The sequence below is a fragment of the Gopherus flavomarginatus genome, chromosome 1 (genome assembly GCF_025201925.1).
Source record: "Gopherus flavomarginatus isolate rGopFla2 chromosome 1, rGopFla2.mat.asm, whole genome shotgun sequence".
NCBI classification, from domain to species: Eukaryota; Metazoa; Chordata; order Testudines; family Testudinidae; genus Gopherus; species Gopherus flavomarginatus.
The window spans coordinates 28,695,252-28,714,738 of NC_066617.1; the positions used below are offsets into that span (position 1 = coordinate 28,695,252).

General features: G+C 44.1%; 2 protein-coding genes across 10 annotated transcripts in view; one reads left to right on the top strand and one right to left on the bottom strand.

Annotated features, from left to right (window-relative positions):
* The window catches only part of LOC127035900 (uncharacterized), a 52,569-nt gene extending 48,018 nt beyond the window's left edge, over positions 1-4,551 (top strand). For both annotated transcript variants that reach the window (XM_050926125.1, XM_050926136.1), the window contains one exon: positions 3,762-4,551. In XM_050926125.1, the coding sequence (XP_050782082.1) occupies positions 3,762-3,997 (236 nt within the window). In that variant the 3' untranslated portion in view covers positions 3,998-4,551. The remainder of the gene's footprint in view (positions 1-3,761) is intronic.
* Positions 1-19,487, bottom strand: part of SRPK2 (SRSF protein kinase 2) — a 330,809-nt gene that overhangs the window by 51,092 nt on the left and 260,230 nt on the right. For all 8 annotated transcript variants that reach the window (XM_050925633.1, XM_050925651.1, XM_050925644.1 and 5 more), the window contains 2 exons: positions 11,486-11,586; positions 11,275-11,382 (listed from right to left, as the gene is read on the bottom strand). In XM_050925633.1, the coding sequence (XP_050781590.1) occupies positions 11,275-11,382; positions 11,486-11,586 (209 nt within the window). The remainder of the gene's footprint in view (positions 1-11,274; positions 11,383-11,485; positions 11,587-19,487) is intronic.

The window sequence follows — 19,487 nt, forward strand, 5'->3', positions numbered from 1 at the left end:
AATTTAAACAGTACTGTCAAGCTTTATATAAATCAGACAACCAGTCTGATGATAATACATTTGATTATTTTGTTGAATGCTTAACTTTTAATGCCCTAACTTCAGAACAAATGTTGTTTATGGACAAAGCTATCACAATGCAAGAGACTGAACTGGCTATAAAAAGATACAAAATACGGCAAGGCCTCTGGGATGGATGGTTTTCTGGCAGACTTCTACAAAACATTTTGTAATCAGTTATCTTCTATTCTTTCAAAGCTTTTCACTGAAACATTCCAAAAAGGAACCATGTCTCATGACATGAGAAATGCTTTAATGACTTTAATACTGAAGAAGAACAAAGATGTTTGCAACTGTGATGACTTCCATCCCATATCTCTATTGAATACAGATTGCAAAATAATTGCAAAAATTTTAGTGACATGAGTGAGTGCGATCAGCCCATTAATTATACACACAGATCAGGTTAGTTTCATTAAAGGAAGATTGGCTGCTGATAATACAAGAAAAATCACTTGATCCAGCAAGCTCAGATGGTCAAATATTTCCTCCAGAGCCTTATCTCTAGATGCAAAGAAAGCCTTTGATAGGATTGAATGACCTTATCTAATGGCTGTCCTAAAAAAGTTTGGATTTGGATCAATATTCCCTGAATTGGATCAGTGTATTATACAACTCTCCCTCACTTCACTATTAACTGCTGGAATTCTTTCACACATTTCAACTACAAAGAGGGACATGACGGGGCTGTTCCCTCTCACTCCTCCTTTTCAATGTCTCTCGAACCACTGGCAACATACTTATGTCGGAACTCAGCCACTGAAGGTGTGACTATAAACCAGAAAGGATATAAAATCAGTTTATATTCTGATGACATTTTTGTATTATTGAAGAATCCAGCTTCATCAATCCCATCATTACTGAATATAGTTGGTGTTTTTGGAAAAAGCTCTAGTTTTTTTGGAAAAAGCTCTCAAATTACTTGGAACAAATCACATGCAATGGATAGATCCAAAAGACTGAATCCTTCTGAGTTTCAGCATTTTCCATTTCAAATATGCAAGGAAATAAACTTATTTAGATATTAATTTTTGTCCTAATCTTCCCAAAATTATTTTTATAAATATGGACTATATATTAAAAGAAATTTCCAAGGAGGTAGAGAGGTGACATTCTCTCCCTGCTATCCTTATGAGGGAGAACAGAAATAGCCACAATGAATATCTGCTCAAGAATGATTTGTGTAATTAGTCTATTGCCTTTCAAGGTCTCTCCTTTGCTCTTTGTGAATAAATAGGCTTATCCCCAATTTATGTGGGATAAAAAACAGCCCCATTTGTCACACAAGACTAAAAAAATCCTGTATCTACATTATCTAGCATTCCAAATATGTCCTATTGTAAGATGGTTCCCTTCCAGCAGTTCTGCATACACACCAGACTGGTTTGACCAGCTATGCCATTTGTTTCTTCTCTTCTCTGATATACCTTAAGAGGCTACCCAGACCCAAAAAGAAAAATTAAAATTTTGCATCTACATGGGGCATTCTGCAACCTATTAAGACAATTACAGCATTCAATCTTGCTAGTTCTCTTCTTATACCATGGTGGGAGAACCCATGTTTCAGGATCAAGGCAACTCCACACTTAAGACAATTTGGATAGAAAAAACATTAACAAAAATTAAAGTTATAATACAGAGTGATAGACTAGTCGCCTTCAATTACAAGTAAATATCAGCTAACATTGTCTCACAGTTCCTTCTTTCAGGGTATGGCTACACTTGAAATTTCAAAGCGGTCAGAGCGCCAGCGCTGGGAGAGAGCTCTCCCAGCGCTACACGTAAACCACATCCTCTACGGGTGTAGCTTGCAGTGCTGGGAGCCGCGCTCCCAGCGCTGCGGCACTGATTACACTGAGGCTTTACAGTGCTGTATCTTGCAGCGCTCAGGGGGGTGTTTTTTTCACACCCCTGAGCGCGAAAGTTGCAGCGCTGTAAAGTGCCAGTGTAGCCAAAGCCTCAGAAGCTATGTTCACAGATTCATGCAAGGATAGGGAGCAATTGGTCTGTTTCAACTCTTTCACATCTAAAACACAAGAAATATGGAAACAAGAGTAACTTTGTAGGAATTACTTTTAGATGGCTTAATGCTTTGCATTACCTTCTCAAACGCAGTCTCAAGGAAAAATGGGGAAAAGAATTTAGCCTTACTATCATAACAGAAATCTGGGAGGATATTTGGCTTAATGTGACAGATACTTCAAGTTCTTTATTCTTGTGATTCTTCTAGAACAAGATAACAGGAACTATTGGACTCCAGAATGTTTGTTTAAGGCCAGATTGGCAATACATAGTGAATGTTGGAGATTCAAAGAGCCATGTGCCAACTTTTCACACATCCTCCGTATCTGTCAAAAAATGCATGTGTTCCGGAACACCATTTTCAGTGCTCTCTCAAAAACTTTGTGTTGCTATCTTTCCTTCTCCACACTTGTCTATTTTAGAGGTGCTGGTTTGTATTACCAGTTAACATTAAGAAACAGATTCCAGTAACTATGTTAGTGTCCAAAAAACTTACTTTGAGAAAATGGAAATCTGCAATTCCTCCCTCATACACTGATTGTCTAAGAGAGTGAGCTCTCTACTACTGCATTAATGGAAAAAATGACTGTCTAATACAAACACCTTAGAAAAAATATGGGGACGTCTGGTCACACATGAAAAAACTGCATACTTTTGCAGGTTAGTATATACTAGATCCCGATATTCCTATGTTCTCATTTATTTATCTTTTAGTCATCTTAATAATTGATGCCTTGCATGACCTCTATGGGTTCCAGTTTAATTTGTTTTTTTTCCAGGTTTTACAAATAATGAACATTTAATTTTATTATTTATACGGTATTTCCATCTTGCGCATGAATATGTTTTATTTCATTATGTATTTATCTAAAAAATAAAATTGAAGATAAAAAATGTGTGAATTATGAGATTTCCTTGGCACAACTATGTGAAAATGCTGTATGTGAACACAGCGCACTATTCAGGATCCTGATTCAAAAGCACATGCTAGAGCCTGTAAATTTAAAAAAAAAAAAAGGAAAAAAGCACAAGTAGAGGGAAACAAAACCAGTGAAATCTATTTTTTTCATCACACTAAAATAAAATCAGATACTTGATGACAATATGCAACTGTGAAATATAGTGCTCTGATATTATTTACATGGATTACGATTTTATTCTGATTTCTTTTAACTAGAAAAGATATCCTAGGAAAGGCAAATTACTAACTATTTGTATGAGTCCTAATAATATATTCTAAGGCAATTTAGTTGATTTAATACTTTTATAGTGAGGTGAATGAAGCTTGTTAAGAGTGTACAGTATGTTTGGGGGAGAGGGGCAGAGATGAAAATAAACATTTCAGGAAAGCACCTGACCATTTCCGCTGTTCGCCAGAACACACATCCGGTCCCTTAAACCTGAATTATCCTTCCTTCTCCTGTTATCAAAGCTTCTTTACTGTCTTCCTTTAAATACTTTCTAAAACTCATTTTTATCAGTTTCCCTTCCACAACTAACCTCCCACCTCTTGATTATATAAAGTATGACAAATATTCTTTTCATTATATTTTGTAAAAATTATTTTTTAAAAATTCTGGAACTTACAGAAAGCATATGCCTAACCCAAACAATCAAAAATGCTTATCTTTCATGCTATTCTACTGTCTCATCTCCTCTCTTTTCTGTATGTTATCTAGGCTTGATCCTGCAAGCTGCTGAGCACCGACAGCTCTCACTAGATTCAATGGAAGTTGTACATGTGGTGCACTTCTCAGGATACAGCCCATACATCGACAGTCTAAAGCACCAAGCAGACAGAGCAGAGGTAGATATGTTTTACACAGGAGTTGTTTGTCTCATAAAACTTGCAAGGTGTTCAGATGCAGACAGACATGGCAGAGCTTTTAAATTCCTTGAACAACAGCATAACTGACAGAACTCACAGGATCCAAAGGTGTTGCCTACAGAGCTTTCAGTATACAAGGTACAAGGAGTCCATAGTAGCAAATATGGCACGGACAGCCTGTGGACCTTGTAAGCTGTATAGCAGTCTGAAAAGTCACCTGCAAAGCTGACCATGAAGTCAGCCAGATGAGTGGTACCTACTAATCTTAACTCCTTAAGGTAAAGAAAAATCACTATTTAAAGACAAAAAATATGTTAATGTGAAATAGGGTTCAGTGGACAGACCAGTATCTAGAGAATTCCTACAAGAATTTTATAGGTAGCAAAGAAAACAACTATTAAAGAGCAAGGAATTCAGAGTTAAGGTTAAATTTACAAGAACCTAGGTATTTGAAAAGATGGAATTACGGATTTAATGTCTAAATTACCCGAACTCTACCTTCTACAGTTGATCTAACTGATATGCGCCCAGGAAACAACTAAGTCTGATCTCTCTCCTTTACTATTTTTTATTTTGAACACTGGTGAATACTTCTATTTGTAGGATCTTGTAATTCCAGGTTCTGTTGGTCCAATTCACATCCAATTTAGCAGAAAAAAAATCACATTTTTCCTCAAAATCAACATACCGATTCAGGGTGGGCGTGGAGGGTTCATACTCTGTTGTGGCTTTTAGAGTAGAGGCCAGAATCAGGCTTATAGTGGAAACTGAGTTGCAATTTTAACTATGAATTGGCTAGGACTACTATGACTATTCCAAATACTAGATTTACTAAAATCCTAATCTCTGCACATTTTTAATGTTTATATTTTCCTTCTTTGCATGAGAGCTCCACAATCCTTTTCATCTTCCAGGATTACAAACTGAGTGTAAAATTCAACCCTCTCCCTCACACACACCCAATATCTTTGGACAAAGTATTTTTGAAATACAAGGGTCTGGGGAAAAATAGTCATGTGTGAGGTTATTTTTAAATGTGTGTGTAAAAATGGCTTAGATTAGAAAACAAAGATTTGATTGATTTATTTGTTCTCAAAGAGATCTTGTGCACAGAACCTTCCAAAAGGTTGAGAAGTTAATTTTGAATTTATTTCCTACCCTTTGCTCCTTGAGCAGGTCTCTGCAAAATTATTTTAATTTGTTTTTAAAATCACTTCTACAGTATAATAATTGACCTAATGTATAGCAAAATAAATTATTTGCATCAGATTTTGCAATCCAAGCCCCTGACTTTAAGAATTAGCTAAGTTCATGGAGGAGAGGTCCATCAATGGCTACTAGCCAAGATGGTTAGGGATGCAACCCCATGCTCTGAGTGTCCCTTAACCTCAGACTGCAAGAAACTGGGACTGGATGACAGGTGGTGGATCATGTGATAAAGTGACTTGTTCTGTTCACTCTCTCTGAAGCATCTGGCACTGGCCACTGTGGGAAGACAGGATACTAGGCTAGATGGACCATTGGTCTGACCCATTATGGCCATTCTTATGTTCTTATATGAATATAAGTAATCTCACTGAAGTCAACAAGAATTCAAAAATCTAGTGGTTTTTGCCACTTTATAGAGGAAAAAAAGAAAGGAGAGAAATTAAATTTAGTTTATTGGACTTATTGGATTTATTCGGTTAATTTGTGACTTTTTGAAAAATGAAAGATTTTTTCCTAAACTCTCATATTTCAAAAATGTCTTGTCCAATATAAAAATGGTTACCTACCTGTAACTGTTGTTCTTCAAGTTGTGATGCAGATGGGTATTCCGTGTGGGTATGAGTGCACCACGCACAGGAGCCAGAGAACTTTGCCTAGCAGTACCCATAGGGGCAGTGCTTATACCCTGCAGTTATAGCTGCTCTCCTGGCTGCGTACAGGCAGCACCGTCCCGACCCCCTCAGTTCCTTCACACCAAATCTCCGATGCAGAGGGGATGGAGGAAAGGTCTGAATACAAGTCTGAAACACATCTCGAAGAACAACAGTTACAGGTAGATAATGTGTTTTAATTCTTCGAGTAGTTGGATATTCCAAGTGAGTGACTTGGAAGCAGTACTCGCAGGAGGTGGGGCTTGGAGTCTATTTAAAGGACTGCAGGACTGCCTTCCTGATCTGGACACAGCTATAATGACATAGTGATTTGCAAAAGTGTGCACAGAGGACTAAGTCGCCGCCCTGTCCCTAAGTCTAAAGAGACTTCCTTTAGAAATGCCACTGACATCACCTGAGTTCTCATGGAATGAGCTGGTATTTCTTGAGGAGACATAATCTGGGTTACTTCATATGCTGTCATGATACAGGAAGTTATCCACACAGCTTGTCTGTGAAGAGACTGCTTGACCCTTTATTTGGTCTCCATGTGAAACAAACAGACGAGGTGAGGGACAGAAAGGTTTACTTTTATCCGGATAAAAAGTTAGACATTGCCTGACATGTAATGTTGAAGATATTGCTCCTCTGGGGTTGGAAGAGGCTTAAGGAAGAAAACTGGTAGATGTATAACTTGGTTCAAGTGAAACTGTGAAACCACCTTTGATAAAAACGAAGCGTGCAGCTGAAGGGTTACTTTGCCTTTGGAAAACTGCACGTAAGGAGGCTCTGCCATCAAAGCCGGAAACTCACACACACTCTTTCCAGATTTTACCACCACCAGGAAGGCAGTTTTCTGACATATAAAGGAGAAGTTGCCAGAGGCTCGAATGGAGGTCCCATACGAGCCACCAAAACAGTATTAAAAACCCACAAAGGAACCGGCTCTTTAACCAGTGGGTAGAGTTAAGTGACTCCTTTCAAGAACCTCACTTCCATTGAGTTTGAAAACACTGACTTCCCACAGATAGGTGGATGAAATGCCAAAATCGCTGCCAGGTGGACTTGCAATGAACTAAGTGCAAGACCAGAAGACCGAAGGTGTAACAGGTACTCCAAGATGTCCTGGATACAAGCCAGTGTTGGCTGAACTCCCAGGGCTAATGACCATACTGAGAGCAGCTTTTAGTTGGCTGAGTAGGCCACCCTGGTTGAGGGCTTCCAACTATTAAGCAAGAGCTGCCAGACTGCCACGAACAATATTCCTTTTCCTCATCTAATCATGCAGCACCCACAAAGAGATGCAGGGAGATGAGTGCTGGATGCAAAACTTGACTGTGATGCTGAGTCAGGAGGTCAGGATGAAGAGGAAGGAATATCGGAGGCTGAAATGATAGTGGGGAGGTCGGAGAATCAGCATTGTCTTGGCCATGCTGGAGCAATAAGAATGAGCTTGGCATGGTCCAATTTCAGCTTGAAAATGACCTGTGGGATGTCTGGAATTAGAAGAAAGGCACATAGGAGCTCAGGTGAAAAGCATTGGTCAAGGAGTCCAGACAGACGACTTCAGGAACAGAACAGATGTCATTTCTTGTTTTCTCTTGTGCCAAACAAGTTGATCGTCAGGATACCCCAGAGACAGACTGCAGGATGCGGGGCTTCAGAGACAGCTTGTGAATCAACGAGAAATTCCTGCTGAAGTTATTCACCAATTGATTCTGTAACCCAGGTAAGTGATCAGCCATGAGGGATGTTTTGCCAGATGAAAAGTGCCAGAGACTGATTGCCTTCTGACAAAGCATTTTGGAATGTGCTACCCTCACTGTTCACGTAATACATCATGGTAGTATTACCAGAGAATATGAGAAATGCTGCACCCTTGATGTGAACCTGACAGGTCTGACAGGCATTGTAGATGGCATGAAGCTCCAGAACATTGATATACAGAGAAGCTTCTCACTCTGACCACAGATCTTGAACTTTCAATTAGTGGAAATGTGACCCCCAAACTATTAAGGAGGCATCGGTGACTACAGTCCTGGTCAATGGTGGCCAAGTGAGAGGAACACCCTGGCACACTGTGTCAAGAATTGTTCACCACTGTAGAAACCCAGGATTGGTGGGAGGAGTCAGATCAGAGTGCCCATGGTATAGCCATTTGGACGATAGATCAACTTCAGCTAAATCTGAAGAGGACACCGGTGCAGCCTAGCACATTGGACTACCTGGGTAAATGTGACCACATGGCCTAGCAACCTCAGGCATACTCAGGCTGTGGTTGAGGGTTGAGACTGCAGCTTAAAACACAGGTGGTAGATCACTTGGAATTGCTCAGTCGACAGAAATGCTCCTGACCTTGTAGAGTCTATCTGGGCCCCAATTAACTTGATTCTTCGAGTTCTTCAGCCTTCCCGCTGTTTAGGACCAGACCTAGATGATTGAGTAGGCGTAGCGTGAAGTGAACATAAGAGAGGACTTCCTTGCTGGACCTGCCCTCGTAACCAATCATTCAGATACAGGAAGGTATGAATTCCCTTCTTCTGAAGATATGCTGTTACCACAATCACACACTTGATGAAAAGCAGGGAAATGGAAGAGAAGCTGAAAGGTAGCATGATGTACTGGTAGGGCAGCCAGCCACGATGAATCTGAGAAACTTCCTGTGGCTCAAGAGGACTGCTATGTGGAAATGAGTGTCCTGCAGGTCCAGGGCTGAAAACCAGTCATTGTGATTCAAGGCCAGGAAGCTAGTTATTAGAGTGACCATACAGAATCTCACATGTCTGATGTATTTCCTGAGATCACGGAGGCTGACAATAGGTTTCATCTCTCCCTTGGACTTGGGAACCAGGAAATACTAGGAGTAGAACCCCTGCCCTCAGTGTTGCAAGGGGACCACTTCTGTGCCCCCTAAAACCAGTAAATAATGGACCGCTCAAGGAGCAGTATCTCATGAGAGGGGGTCCCTGAAAAGGGACTGGGTAGGGAGGTGGAGAGGAACTATATGTCGTAACCTGATCTGAAGGTGTTTAGGACCCAGTTGACCATTGTAACCGAGTCCCAAACACTATGAAAAGAAGGCCAGCCTGTCCCTGAATGGAGGGCAGGGAGGGAACGGGACAAAGAGGGGGAGGTTACCACTGGATCACTGTCTTTGACACAAGCCAGAATGGGCACTTGTTAGATGCTGCAGAGGGGGAGGTGGCGGCTGGTTAAACCAACAATCAGAAGGCCTTCTTCTTTGGGATCTATGACTCTTTCTGGAGTAGACCCGCTGCAGCAACATTACAAGCGGTATTGCTGCTCTTGATTCCCAGGAGGCCACTGGGCATTCAGGTAAGGCTCTGATGGCTGCTAGGCACCGGGCCAAGAGCCCTCTTCTGACTGCGGGACAGATGCCAATCTCAGTATTGTGAAAGTAGAATAGATTATATTGTAAAAATAAAAATGGATTAAAGAAATGCTGTATGTACCTTTAAGCAGAAATAAATGTTGAAATACAGGTGCCAGGAAAAGAAACATTAAGGCATAAACAATAAGCCCACTTAAGCTAATGGTGAAACATTAACCAGAGATTGGCAAAAGTTAGTAAGGAAATTAACTATGCATGTCTAGCCCAGGTAAACTTATCAGATTCTGCTTCCTTTGTTATCTTGTTAAGTTCACGCCCTTTTATCTGTATAAATAAGATAGTTTGTGTCTTGCATGGTGCTTACATTATCTGGGTGTTATTGGTCTGAGAAACTGTGAGTCCTGTGTCTAACTTTGACAGTACCAACAGTGATCCGAGGGCGATCTCTGGCACCTATCTGACAAGGATGGGGAGGATGACCTCGACCTGGATCTTGAGGAATCCCAGAGGTGTTGTGGTAACAATGCAGGAGTCAGCCCCAAGGGGAAAGCCACCAATCAGAATCATCTAAAGCCCAACAAGGAGACAGCATCGGTGCCAAAGGCGAATGGGGAATCGGCACCAGATGCACCAACTGTGAGACACTCCGTACGATACCAAAAGAGGCACTGGCAACAAGGCTGATAACAATGTCAATGATGGGATTTGCCACCAAGACAATGACGCTGCCAAAGGATGCACCAGAGTTGAGGGAGCCTTTGGTCCAGGGCCTGGCCTCGACTCCATAGTCTGCGGCTGAGGCAGGGTGAGCTGCGGTGTTGATGGACCCAGCAGCTTTTTGACACAGCCAGAAGGTACCAGGGGCAGAACAGAGGACATGCTGGTAGAAGCCATAGCACCAGAGAACTCCTGAACCAGTGGAGAGTCTGGAATCAAGAGGCAAAGCAGGTCTGATGTCACCTGGTATGCTGCTGGCATGGAGATGGTTGGTAATGTTGCCAGTGTTGTTGGTACTGGACTCAACAGATGCCCCATGACCAGAACTGGAGTCGACGGGACAATCCCTCGCTGTTCTTAGCATGGTACTGGGTAGCAGTTAGACAGACCTGCTCCACCCCACCTGCCAGAGTGAGTACAGCTCTGGTCAGAATTCCTCCTAGAAGTGGAGGAGTTGTTCACATGATACTTGTAATGGTCCCAACTCATTTTATGGGACCTCTTCCTTGCTGCATCAGAGGAGGGTAAATGACCTTTTCCTCTTGAGAGAAACACTAGTGTCCGAGCGTGGAGTGGCATCACTTGTCACATCCGAAGGTGGCTGCTGATCAGATGAAGGTCTTGGTGCCAAAGGGGGCCTCCTGGCCTGCTTCAAAAGGTGCTGCTTCAACCACAAGTCTCTTGCCACCTGAGTCCTCTTTGTGAACGACTTGCAGATGGAGCACCTCTCTCTGTGTTCATCACCAAGAAATAACAAGCACCTTGTTGTCACGGTTAGGGATGGCCCCGCTACACAATGGACAATGCTTAAACCCTTGTTAGGACATCAAACGGCATTAACCAACTAATCTACTAACAATAAACTAATACTTAAACTAAATCTATACAAGAAAAGTTCTCAGAAAACTGAAAGCAAAAGTGTGAGGTGAAGACAACACACAAAGCTCTGACTCTAGCAATGGGCAATAACAAGAAACTGAGGGAGTCAGGGTAGTGTCACCTTTATATGGCATGAGGAGAGGCTATGGCCACAGAACATCAGTTCCGCCCCTACGGATACTGCTAGAGGCTAAGTTCGCTGGTTCCAGTATGCGAGGCACACACACCAGCATAGAATACACAGCTGCATCTACTTGAACAGGAATTAAAACTTTCCCCAAAACATTCCTCTGTGCCAAAAGACGGTGCATGGACAATTACTGCAGGATACTACTTCGAGAATGTTGGAGAAGTTGAGGTGGGAAAAAATGTCAAACTTATACTGAAAATATGTTTATTATCTCAGCTATAGCACTGCTCCTGTGATTACATAATTTGTAATAAGAACCATTATAGCCAGGTCCCCACTGTAAATAAGCAATTTTTCTCAATGGATTTTATTTAGTAAAATAAAGTCTGACTGACATAATAAAATAATACCATATTCTTGTTCTTACCATACAGGCTGTACTCCAGATATCAGCAGGTGTACTGTAACCTGCTCCTATTAAAACCTCTATGGATCTATACTGTCTTGTCTGGATGTCTTCAGTGAAGTGTTTATGCTAAAATGGAAAGAATGGCATTAATGGAAAAAAAAATGAACAATAAAAAGGCTTGTTCTCAACAATGAAGGATAAATACTTAAAATAAGATTTTTATACTTACCACCCAGCAAGCATTTCCCAGATCAGCAATTTTAACTCTAATTTTATCTGCATTTCTTGGATCCAGGGGATTCACCAATAAGTCCGCAGCACGGGTTTTTGCTAGTACAAACAAGAAGTAGAACAGTTAGTACCCATGGCATGCTTTTTATTGTCAATAAACAACACTAGTTTGACACTTCATCCAGTTTCTTAAAAACTTGGAGGCATCAAAATCATTAGCTGACAGTTATGAGAATTTAAAGTGACACTCAGGTTTCCTTACCTTACATTAGATTATTAAAACATTTTATAGCCTGCAGAATTTTGGAAGTTGAAAATTCACCCATTCCCATCCTGTACCACCAGTGAAACATTTTACTTATGATTTTAATCTTTTCCTAATATTTCACTCAAGACAGAAGATATCTAATATGTAACAGATACTTTATTAAGATACTGCTAAGCATCCATTTACAAGTACAACTCTCTTTCCACAATAATTTTGCTATTTGCAGATTAAAGAAAATAGTTTAGAAAATAGAAGATGTAAAATTTACAAGAAAGATTCTCATACAGATTATAAATTGCTAGGTTCTATGTGCTAAGAACAAAATATTAACTCTGTGGTCTATCAGTAGCTCAGATGTATTAGCATGTGGGAACTGGAGTTTGGAATTCATGTTTGGTGTTGCATTCTGGACCAACAAGAACTGAGATTCCTGTGAAGGAATTGTGCTTAGCCTTGGAAGGAACTGAGGGAAAAGTGCCTCACATCTCTGCAGTCAATCATTTGTTCAAATCATTAGCACTTGCAAGTTCCAGCAGGAGCCTCAAGATGCTCTCCTGAGAAGACAGTCAGCACCCAGACCTTTGAGGGTGAAAAGGTAAAAATAATTACAGGGATCTTTTTTGAGAGGAAAAACGACAAATCATAACTTGTACCTGTTATGGAAAAAATCATCAATCAAAATGTGTATATGGTTTTCATCTACTGCAAACAAATTACAGCCTTTCAGGGCTCAGGTAGTGATTCCTCCCTCCTCCCATGTATTCTGTAAGGGTGGTGGGTTTTTTGTTTTTTTCTTTAAATCTGCCTCCTCTGGACCATCAGGGATGGCCACACCAGGAGATGGGATATTGGACAGGGAGGGCCAGAGCTCCGAGCATTCTCTCTCAGGTACTTGGCTGGCTGGTTCTTGTTTACATGATCAGAGTCTAACTAATCTCCATATATGAATACTTAAGGAACTGACTGACGAGATCTGCGAGCCAGCCATTAGCGATTATCTTTGAGAACTTGTAGAGGATGGGACAGATCCCTGAGGACTGGAAAAGGGCAAATACAGAACCTAGCTATAAAAAGGGGAATAGGGACAACCCAGGGAATTTTAAACCGGTCAGCTTAACTTCGATATCCGGAAAGATAATGGAGAAAATACTCAATCAATTTATAACACCTAAAAGACAATAAGGTGATAAGTAACAGTCAACATGGATTTGCCAGAACAATCATGTCAAATGAACCTAACATCCTTCTTGGAAAGGGTGACAAGCCTTGTGGATGGGGGAAGCAGTAGATATGATGTATCTCAATTTTGGTAAGGTTTGTGACACGGTATCACATGACCTTACAAACTAACTAGAGAAATATAGCCTAGAAGAAGCTACTATAAGTTGGGTGCACAACTGGCTGGACAAGCATACCAGGAGATTAGTTATCAGTGGTTTACAATCAAGCTGGAAGGGCATATCAAGTGGGGTCCTGCAGGGATAAATCCTGGGTCCAGTTCTATTCAATATCTTCATAAATGATTTGGATAATGGCATAGAGTACACTTATAAAGTTTGTGGATGATACCCAACTGGGAGGGGCTGGAAGCATTTTGGAGGATGGAATTAGAATTCAAAATGATCTTGACAAACTGGAGAAATGGTCTAGAATAAATAGGATAAAATTCAATAAGGACAAATGCAAATTATTATACTTAGGAAGGAATAATCAACTGCATAAATACAAAATGGGAAATGACTGCCTAGGAAGGAGAATTTCAAAAAGGGACCTGGGAATTATAGCTGATCACAAACTAAATATGAGTCCACAATGTAATATGTTTGCCAAAAAAAAGTAAACGTTATTCCGGAATATATTAACAGGAGTTTTGTCAGCAAGAGATCAGAAGTAAATCTTCCACTCTACTCAGCACTGATAAAGCCTCAATTGGAGTACTGTGTCCAGTTCTGGGCACCACAGTTTCAGAAAGACGTGGACAAATTGGTAAAAGGCAAGAAGACAGCAATTAAAATTATTAAAGGTCAGAAAACATGACCTATGAGGAAAGATTGAAAAAATTGGGTTTGTGTAGTCTAGAAAAGAGAAGATGGGGGGTGTGGGACATAACAGTCTTCGACTATGTACAAGGTTTTTATAATGATATGGGTGATAAATTGTTCTTCTTAACCACTGAGGACAGGATAAGAAGTAATGAGCTTAAATTGTAGCAAGGAAGATTTAGGTTAGACATTAGGAAAAACTTCCTAACTGTAAGGGTGTTTAAGCACTGGAACAAATTACTTAAGGGGGTTGTAGAATCTTTGTCATTGGAAGTTTTTAAGAACAGGTTAGACAAACACCTATCAGAGATGGTCGAGCTAATACTTAATTCTGACTCAGTAAAAAGGACTGGACTAGATGACTTATCAAGGTCCCTTCAGTCCTACATTTCTATGATTATCTTGACAATTCCTAACAGGTGTTTGACTAACCTTTTCAGTTTATTACACACTTCATTCTGAATCCATTTTGTAGTATACAGAATGAATTAAGGCCGTCAAGCGATTAAAAAAATTAATCGCGATTCATCGCACCGTTAAACAATAACAGAATATCATTTATTTAAATATTTTTGGATATTTTCTACATTTTCAAATATATTGATTTTAATTAGAACACAGAATATAAAGTGTACAGTGCTCACTTCATATTATTTTGGATTACAAATATTTGCACTATAAAAAAACAAAAGAAATAGTATTTTTTAATTCACTTAATACAAGTACTGAAGTGCAGTATCTTTATCATGAAAGCTGAACTTACAAATGTAGAATTATGTGCAAAAATAACTGCACTCAAAAATAAAAAAACATGTAAAACTTTAGAGCCTACAAGTCCATTCAGTCCTACTTCTTGTTCAGCCAATTGCCCAAACAAGTTTGTTTACATTTTCAGTAAATAATGCTGCCTGCTTCTTTCTTTACAGTGTCACCTAAAGTAAGAACAGGTGTTCGCGTTGTACTCTTGTAGCCGGCGTCGCAAGATATTTATGTGCCAGATGCACTAAAGATTGATACTTCTCTTCATGCTTCAAACACCATTCCAGAGGACATGCGTTCATACCGATGACTGGTTCTGCTCGATAACTATCAAAAGCGATGCAGACCAACACATGTTCATTTTCATTATCTGGGGAAGATGCCACAGGCAGAAGGTTGATTTTCTTTTTTGATGGTTTGGGTTGTGTAGTTTCTGCATTGGAGTGCTGCTCTTACGACTTCTGAAAGTGTGTTCCACACCTCCTCCTCAGATTTTGGAAGGCACTTTTCATATTCTTAAACCTTGGGTCGAGTGCTGTAGCTCTTTTTAGAAATCTCACATTGGTACCTTCTTTGTGTTTTGTCAAATCTGCTGTGAAAGTGTTCTTAAAATGAACAACATGGGCTAGGTTATCATCTGGGACTGCTATAACATGGCAGAATGCAGGTAAAATAGAGCACGAGACATGCATTTCTCCCCCCAAGGAGTTCAGCCACAAATTTCATTAACACATTATTTTTTTAAAGGAGCATCATCAGCATGGAAGCATGTCCTTTGGAATGGTGACCGAAGCATGAATGGGCATACAAATGTTAAGCATATCTGGCACATAAATACCTTGCAATGTCAGCTATAAAAGTGCCATGTAAACACCTGTTCTCACTTTTAGGTGACACTATAAATAAGAGGGCATTATCTCCTGTAAATGTAAACAAACTTGTTTGTCTTAGCGATTGGCTGAACAAGAAGTAGGACCGAGTGGACTTGTAGGCTCTAAAGCAGTGGTTCTTAACCTGGGGTGCACGTACCCCTTGGGGGTGCAAGATGCCCTTTCTGGAGGTCTGAGACATGCCAGATTTTTTTTAGAAGGTAAATAACTGAAAACACAAATTAAGCACAGGCACGTAAGTACAACTACTTTGTTTCATCAAACCTATGTATTTATTAACATTATACATTCTTCTTCGAGTGATTGCTCACATCCATTCCAGGTAGGTGTGCGCGCCGCGCGTGCACGTTCGTCGGAAACTTTTTACCCTAGCAACTCCAGTGGGCCGGCAGGTCGCCCCCAGGAGTGGCGCCGCCATGGCGCTCGATATATACCCTTGCCGGCCCACCCGCTCCTCAGTTCCTTCTTACCGCCGTGTCGGTCGTTGGAACTGTGGAGCGCGGCATAGCTGTCTTCCACGTCCCTAGCTCTCCTTGTTAACTACCGTTATTATTACAGTTGTTAGTTAGATCGTTAAGTATAGTTAGTTAATTAGTTGTAGTGTAAATAGTATTGTATATAGTTGTTCGCCGGTCTGGGCTGTAGCCCTTCCCGGCACCGGGCTCATGCCTGGTTCGCCGGGCTTTAAGCAGTGTGCGGCCTGTAAAAAGCCTATGCCAACCAGCGACCCCCACGACGCGTGTCTGAAGTGCCTGGGGGAATCGCACAGGTCGGACAAGTGCCGCATTTGCAGGGCTTTTAAGCCCAGGACAAAGAAGGAGAGAGACCAGAGACTCAGGACTCTCCTAATGGAGGCGGCACTTGACCCAGCAGCTTCACAGGCCGTGATCTCGGCGCCGGCACCGGATCGCACCGGCACCGGGAAGACTCCCCAGCACCAACCTTCCCCGGCACCGGGTGCAGAGGCGAGACCGTCAACGTCTGCTACTCCAGCCAGGTAGACCCGAATGGAGCGCCCGGCATCGACATCGGCCGCGGCACTACCGGCACCGTCAACTCCGGGCCCGGTGGGTCCGTCGAGTCCGGTGCCGCCAAGCTCTCCCATAAGATCTGGGGTTGAGCTATTGGTCCCATCCACTCCGGAGACCTTCGCCTCGGCACGGGACCTTATCGCCCTAACTGAGTCTACTCAGCCGCCACCCCCGGTACCTCCAGTGCGGGTAGCATCTAGGGCCAAGCCCATGATGACGGCACTGTCTCGGGACTCGCGCTCGCGATCCAGGTCCCGACACCACGGTCGCTCGAGATCCTGCCGCCGCTCGCAGTCCCGGCACCGCTCCCCTCGGCGGTACCGGTCGCACTCGCGGCACCGATCGACCTCCAGACGGTCGCGGTCTGACTCCAGCCGTCGATACCGGCACCGTGACTCTAGGAGCCAGTCTCGCCGTCACTCACCGCGCCGGTCGACCTCCCGGCACCGAGCTGGTGGCAGGTCCCGGTCGACCTCCCGGCACCGCGTCGGTGGTAGGTCCCGGTCCCGATCCCAGCACCGAAGCAGCGGCCGGTACCGTTCCAAATCCCGGCACCGAGACAGAACCCGGTCCCGATCCCGGCGCCGCTATGACTCCCGGTACCGATCCCCGGCACCGAGAAGATCTTCGGTGCCGACCCGCGCAGACCCTTATCAGCCGGGGTCGGCCCCGCCATGGCCTTCTAGGCAGCCGTCAGTGTCGTCTCAAGCAGACAGCGTGTATGCGCTGGGCACCGACAGGCAGGCGCCATTGTTTCAGGACCCTCCGCAACAGGACCAGGGTCCGCAGCAGTGGGGGTTTTGGACCCCCTGGGCATACCATCAAGCCCAGGGCCCCCAACAGCTTCCTGCTACGCCTGCAACGGCGGAGCACAGGGTGCCAGAGGCTTCGTTGTCTCGCCCCCCTCCCTCCCCGGATGGAGAGGAAGGGTCGAAGCAGCAAGACCATGCTCTTGCTCCTGAGACAGAGGCGAGGGCTGAGGGGGACCCCCCACTGGACACTTTCTTGCCGGGGGTCTCCTCATCCTCCTCCCCCGACGAAGCGGTGGCTGGCACCTCCTCCAGTAGCCCTCCTCCGCTGGATCTCAGGGCACACCAAACCTCCTTAGGCGTGTAGCTCAGAATCTGAGCCTGCAAGCCGAGGAGGTCTCTGAGATCGAGGACCCTATCGTCACCATCCTCTCATCTGATGCTCCCACCAGGGTCGCCCTACCCTTCATTAGGACGATCCAGGCCAACGCCAATACAATCTGGCAGTCACCGGCCTCCATCCCCTCTACGGCGAGGGGTGTCGAGAGGAAGTACATGGCCCCCTCCAAGGGCTACGAGTACCTCCACGTCCACCCGACACCGTGTTCCCTGGTGGTGCAGTCGGTGAACGAGAGGGAGCGCCACAGACAGGAAGCTCCAGCCCCCAAATCCAAGGAGGCCAGGCATATGGACCTCCTCGGCCGCAAGGTCTATTCGGCTGGGGCCCTTCAGCTCAGGGTTTCAAATCAACAAGCCCTGCTCAGCAGATATGCTTTTAACTCGTGGGTGGCAGCGGACAAATTCAAAGAGCTGCTGCCACAGGAGGCCCGCCAAGAATTTGCGGCCATTCTGGACGAGGGCAAGAAGGTTGCACGAACCTCGTTGCAAGCTTCTTTGGACGCTGCAGACTCGGCTGCCCGCACCCTCGCCTCGGGGGTAACGATGCGCCGTATCTCCTGGCTTCAGGTCTCTGGCCTTCCACCGGAGCTCCAATACACCATCCAGGACCTCCCATTCGAAGGCCAGGGCCTGTTTTCAGAAAAGACAGACCCCAGACTTAAAAGTCTCAAAGACAATCGGGTCATTATGCGCTCCCTCGGGATGCACACGCCGGGAACGCAGCGCAGACCCTTCCGGCCACAGCAGCAACAGCAGCGCAGGCCATACCCCCAGTTCCGCCAACGGCAGGACCTCAATAGGCGCCGTGGCAGGAATGGAAGGCGTAGACATTCGGGGAACCAGGGGGGCAGAATCAAAGCTCCTCTAAGCCCCCGCCTGGGCCCAAGCCTTCGTTTTGAAGGTGCGCCCGAGGGCGCAGTAACAGTTTTCCCCACGGATCCTTCCCCCCCGTTTTCCAACCGCCTTTCGTTTTTCCTCCCGGTGTGGACCCAAATAACATCGGACCGCTGGGTCTTACGCACGGTGCAGACGGGATACCGCCTGCAGTTTATATCATTTCCTCCTTCCCGCCCCCCTTCCTCGTCCCTCTTCAGGGACCCCTCTCACGAGCAATTCCTTCGACAGGAGGTACAGACGCTCCTCAACAAAGGAGCTATAGAGGCGGTTCCGGAAAACGAGAAAGGCAAGGGGTTTTATTCCCGCTACTTTCTGATCCCCAAGGCCAAGAGAGGCCTCAGGCCTATCCTCGACCTGCGAGAGCTCAACAAATACCTAGTGAAGTTGAAGTTCCGCATGGTATCCCTGGGGACCATTATCCCATCCCTGGATCCGGGAGACTGGTACGCCGCCCTCGACATGCAGGACGCTTATTTTCACATTGCCATTTGGCCACACCACAGACGTTTCCTTCGATTCGTGGTAGGCCGCCTTCACTACCAATTTGCAGTCCTCCCATTTGGCCTTTCTACGGCCCCGAGGGTATTCACAAAATGCATGGCAGTCGTTGTGGCACATCTTCGGCGCAGTCGTATCCACGTGTTCCCTTACCTAGACGATTGGTTAATTTGGGACACGTCGGAACTACAGGTTTGCAGCCACGTCCGCAGGATCACCGGCCTGTTTGCTACCTTGGGCCTCATGATCAACATAGACAAGTCCACCCTGCTCCCCACGCAGAGGGTGGAGTTCATCGGGGCCGTCCTGGACTCCACCGTGGCCAGGGCTCTTCTGCCGTTACCGAGGTTCCAGGCGTTGTCGGCGATCGTTCAACGATTGCGGGCAGCCCCCTTGACATCAATATGGACATGTCTAACCCTGTTAGGCCACATGGCAGCATGCACATTTGTGACCGGTTACGCTCG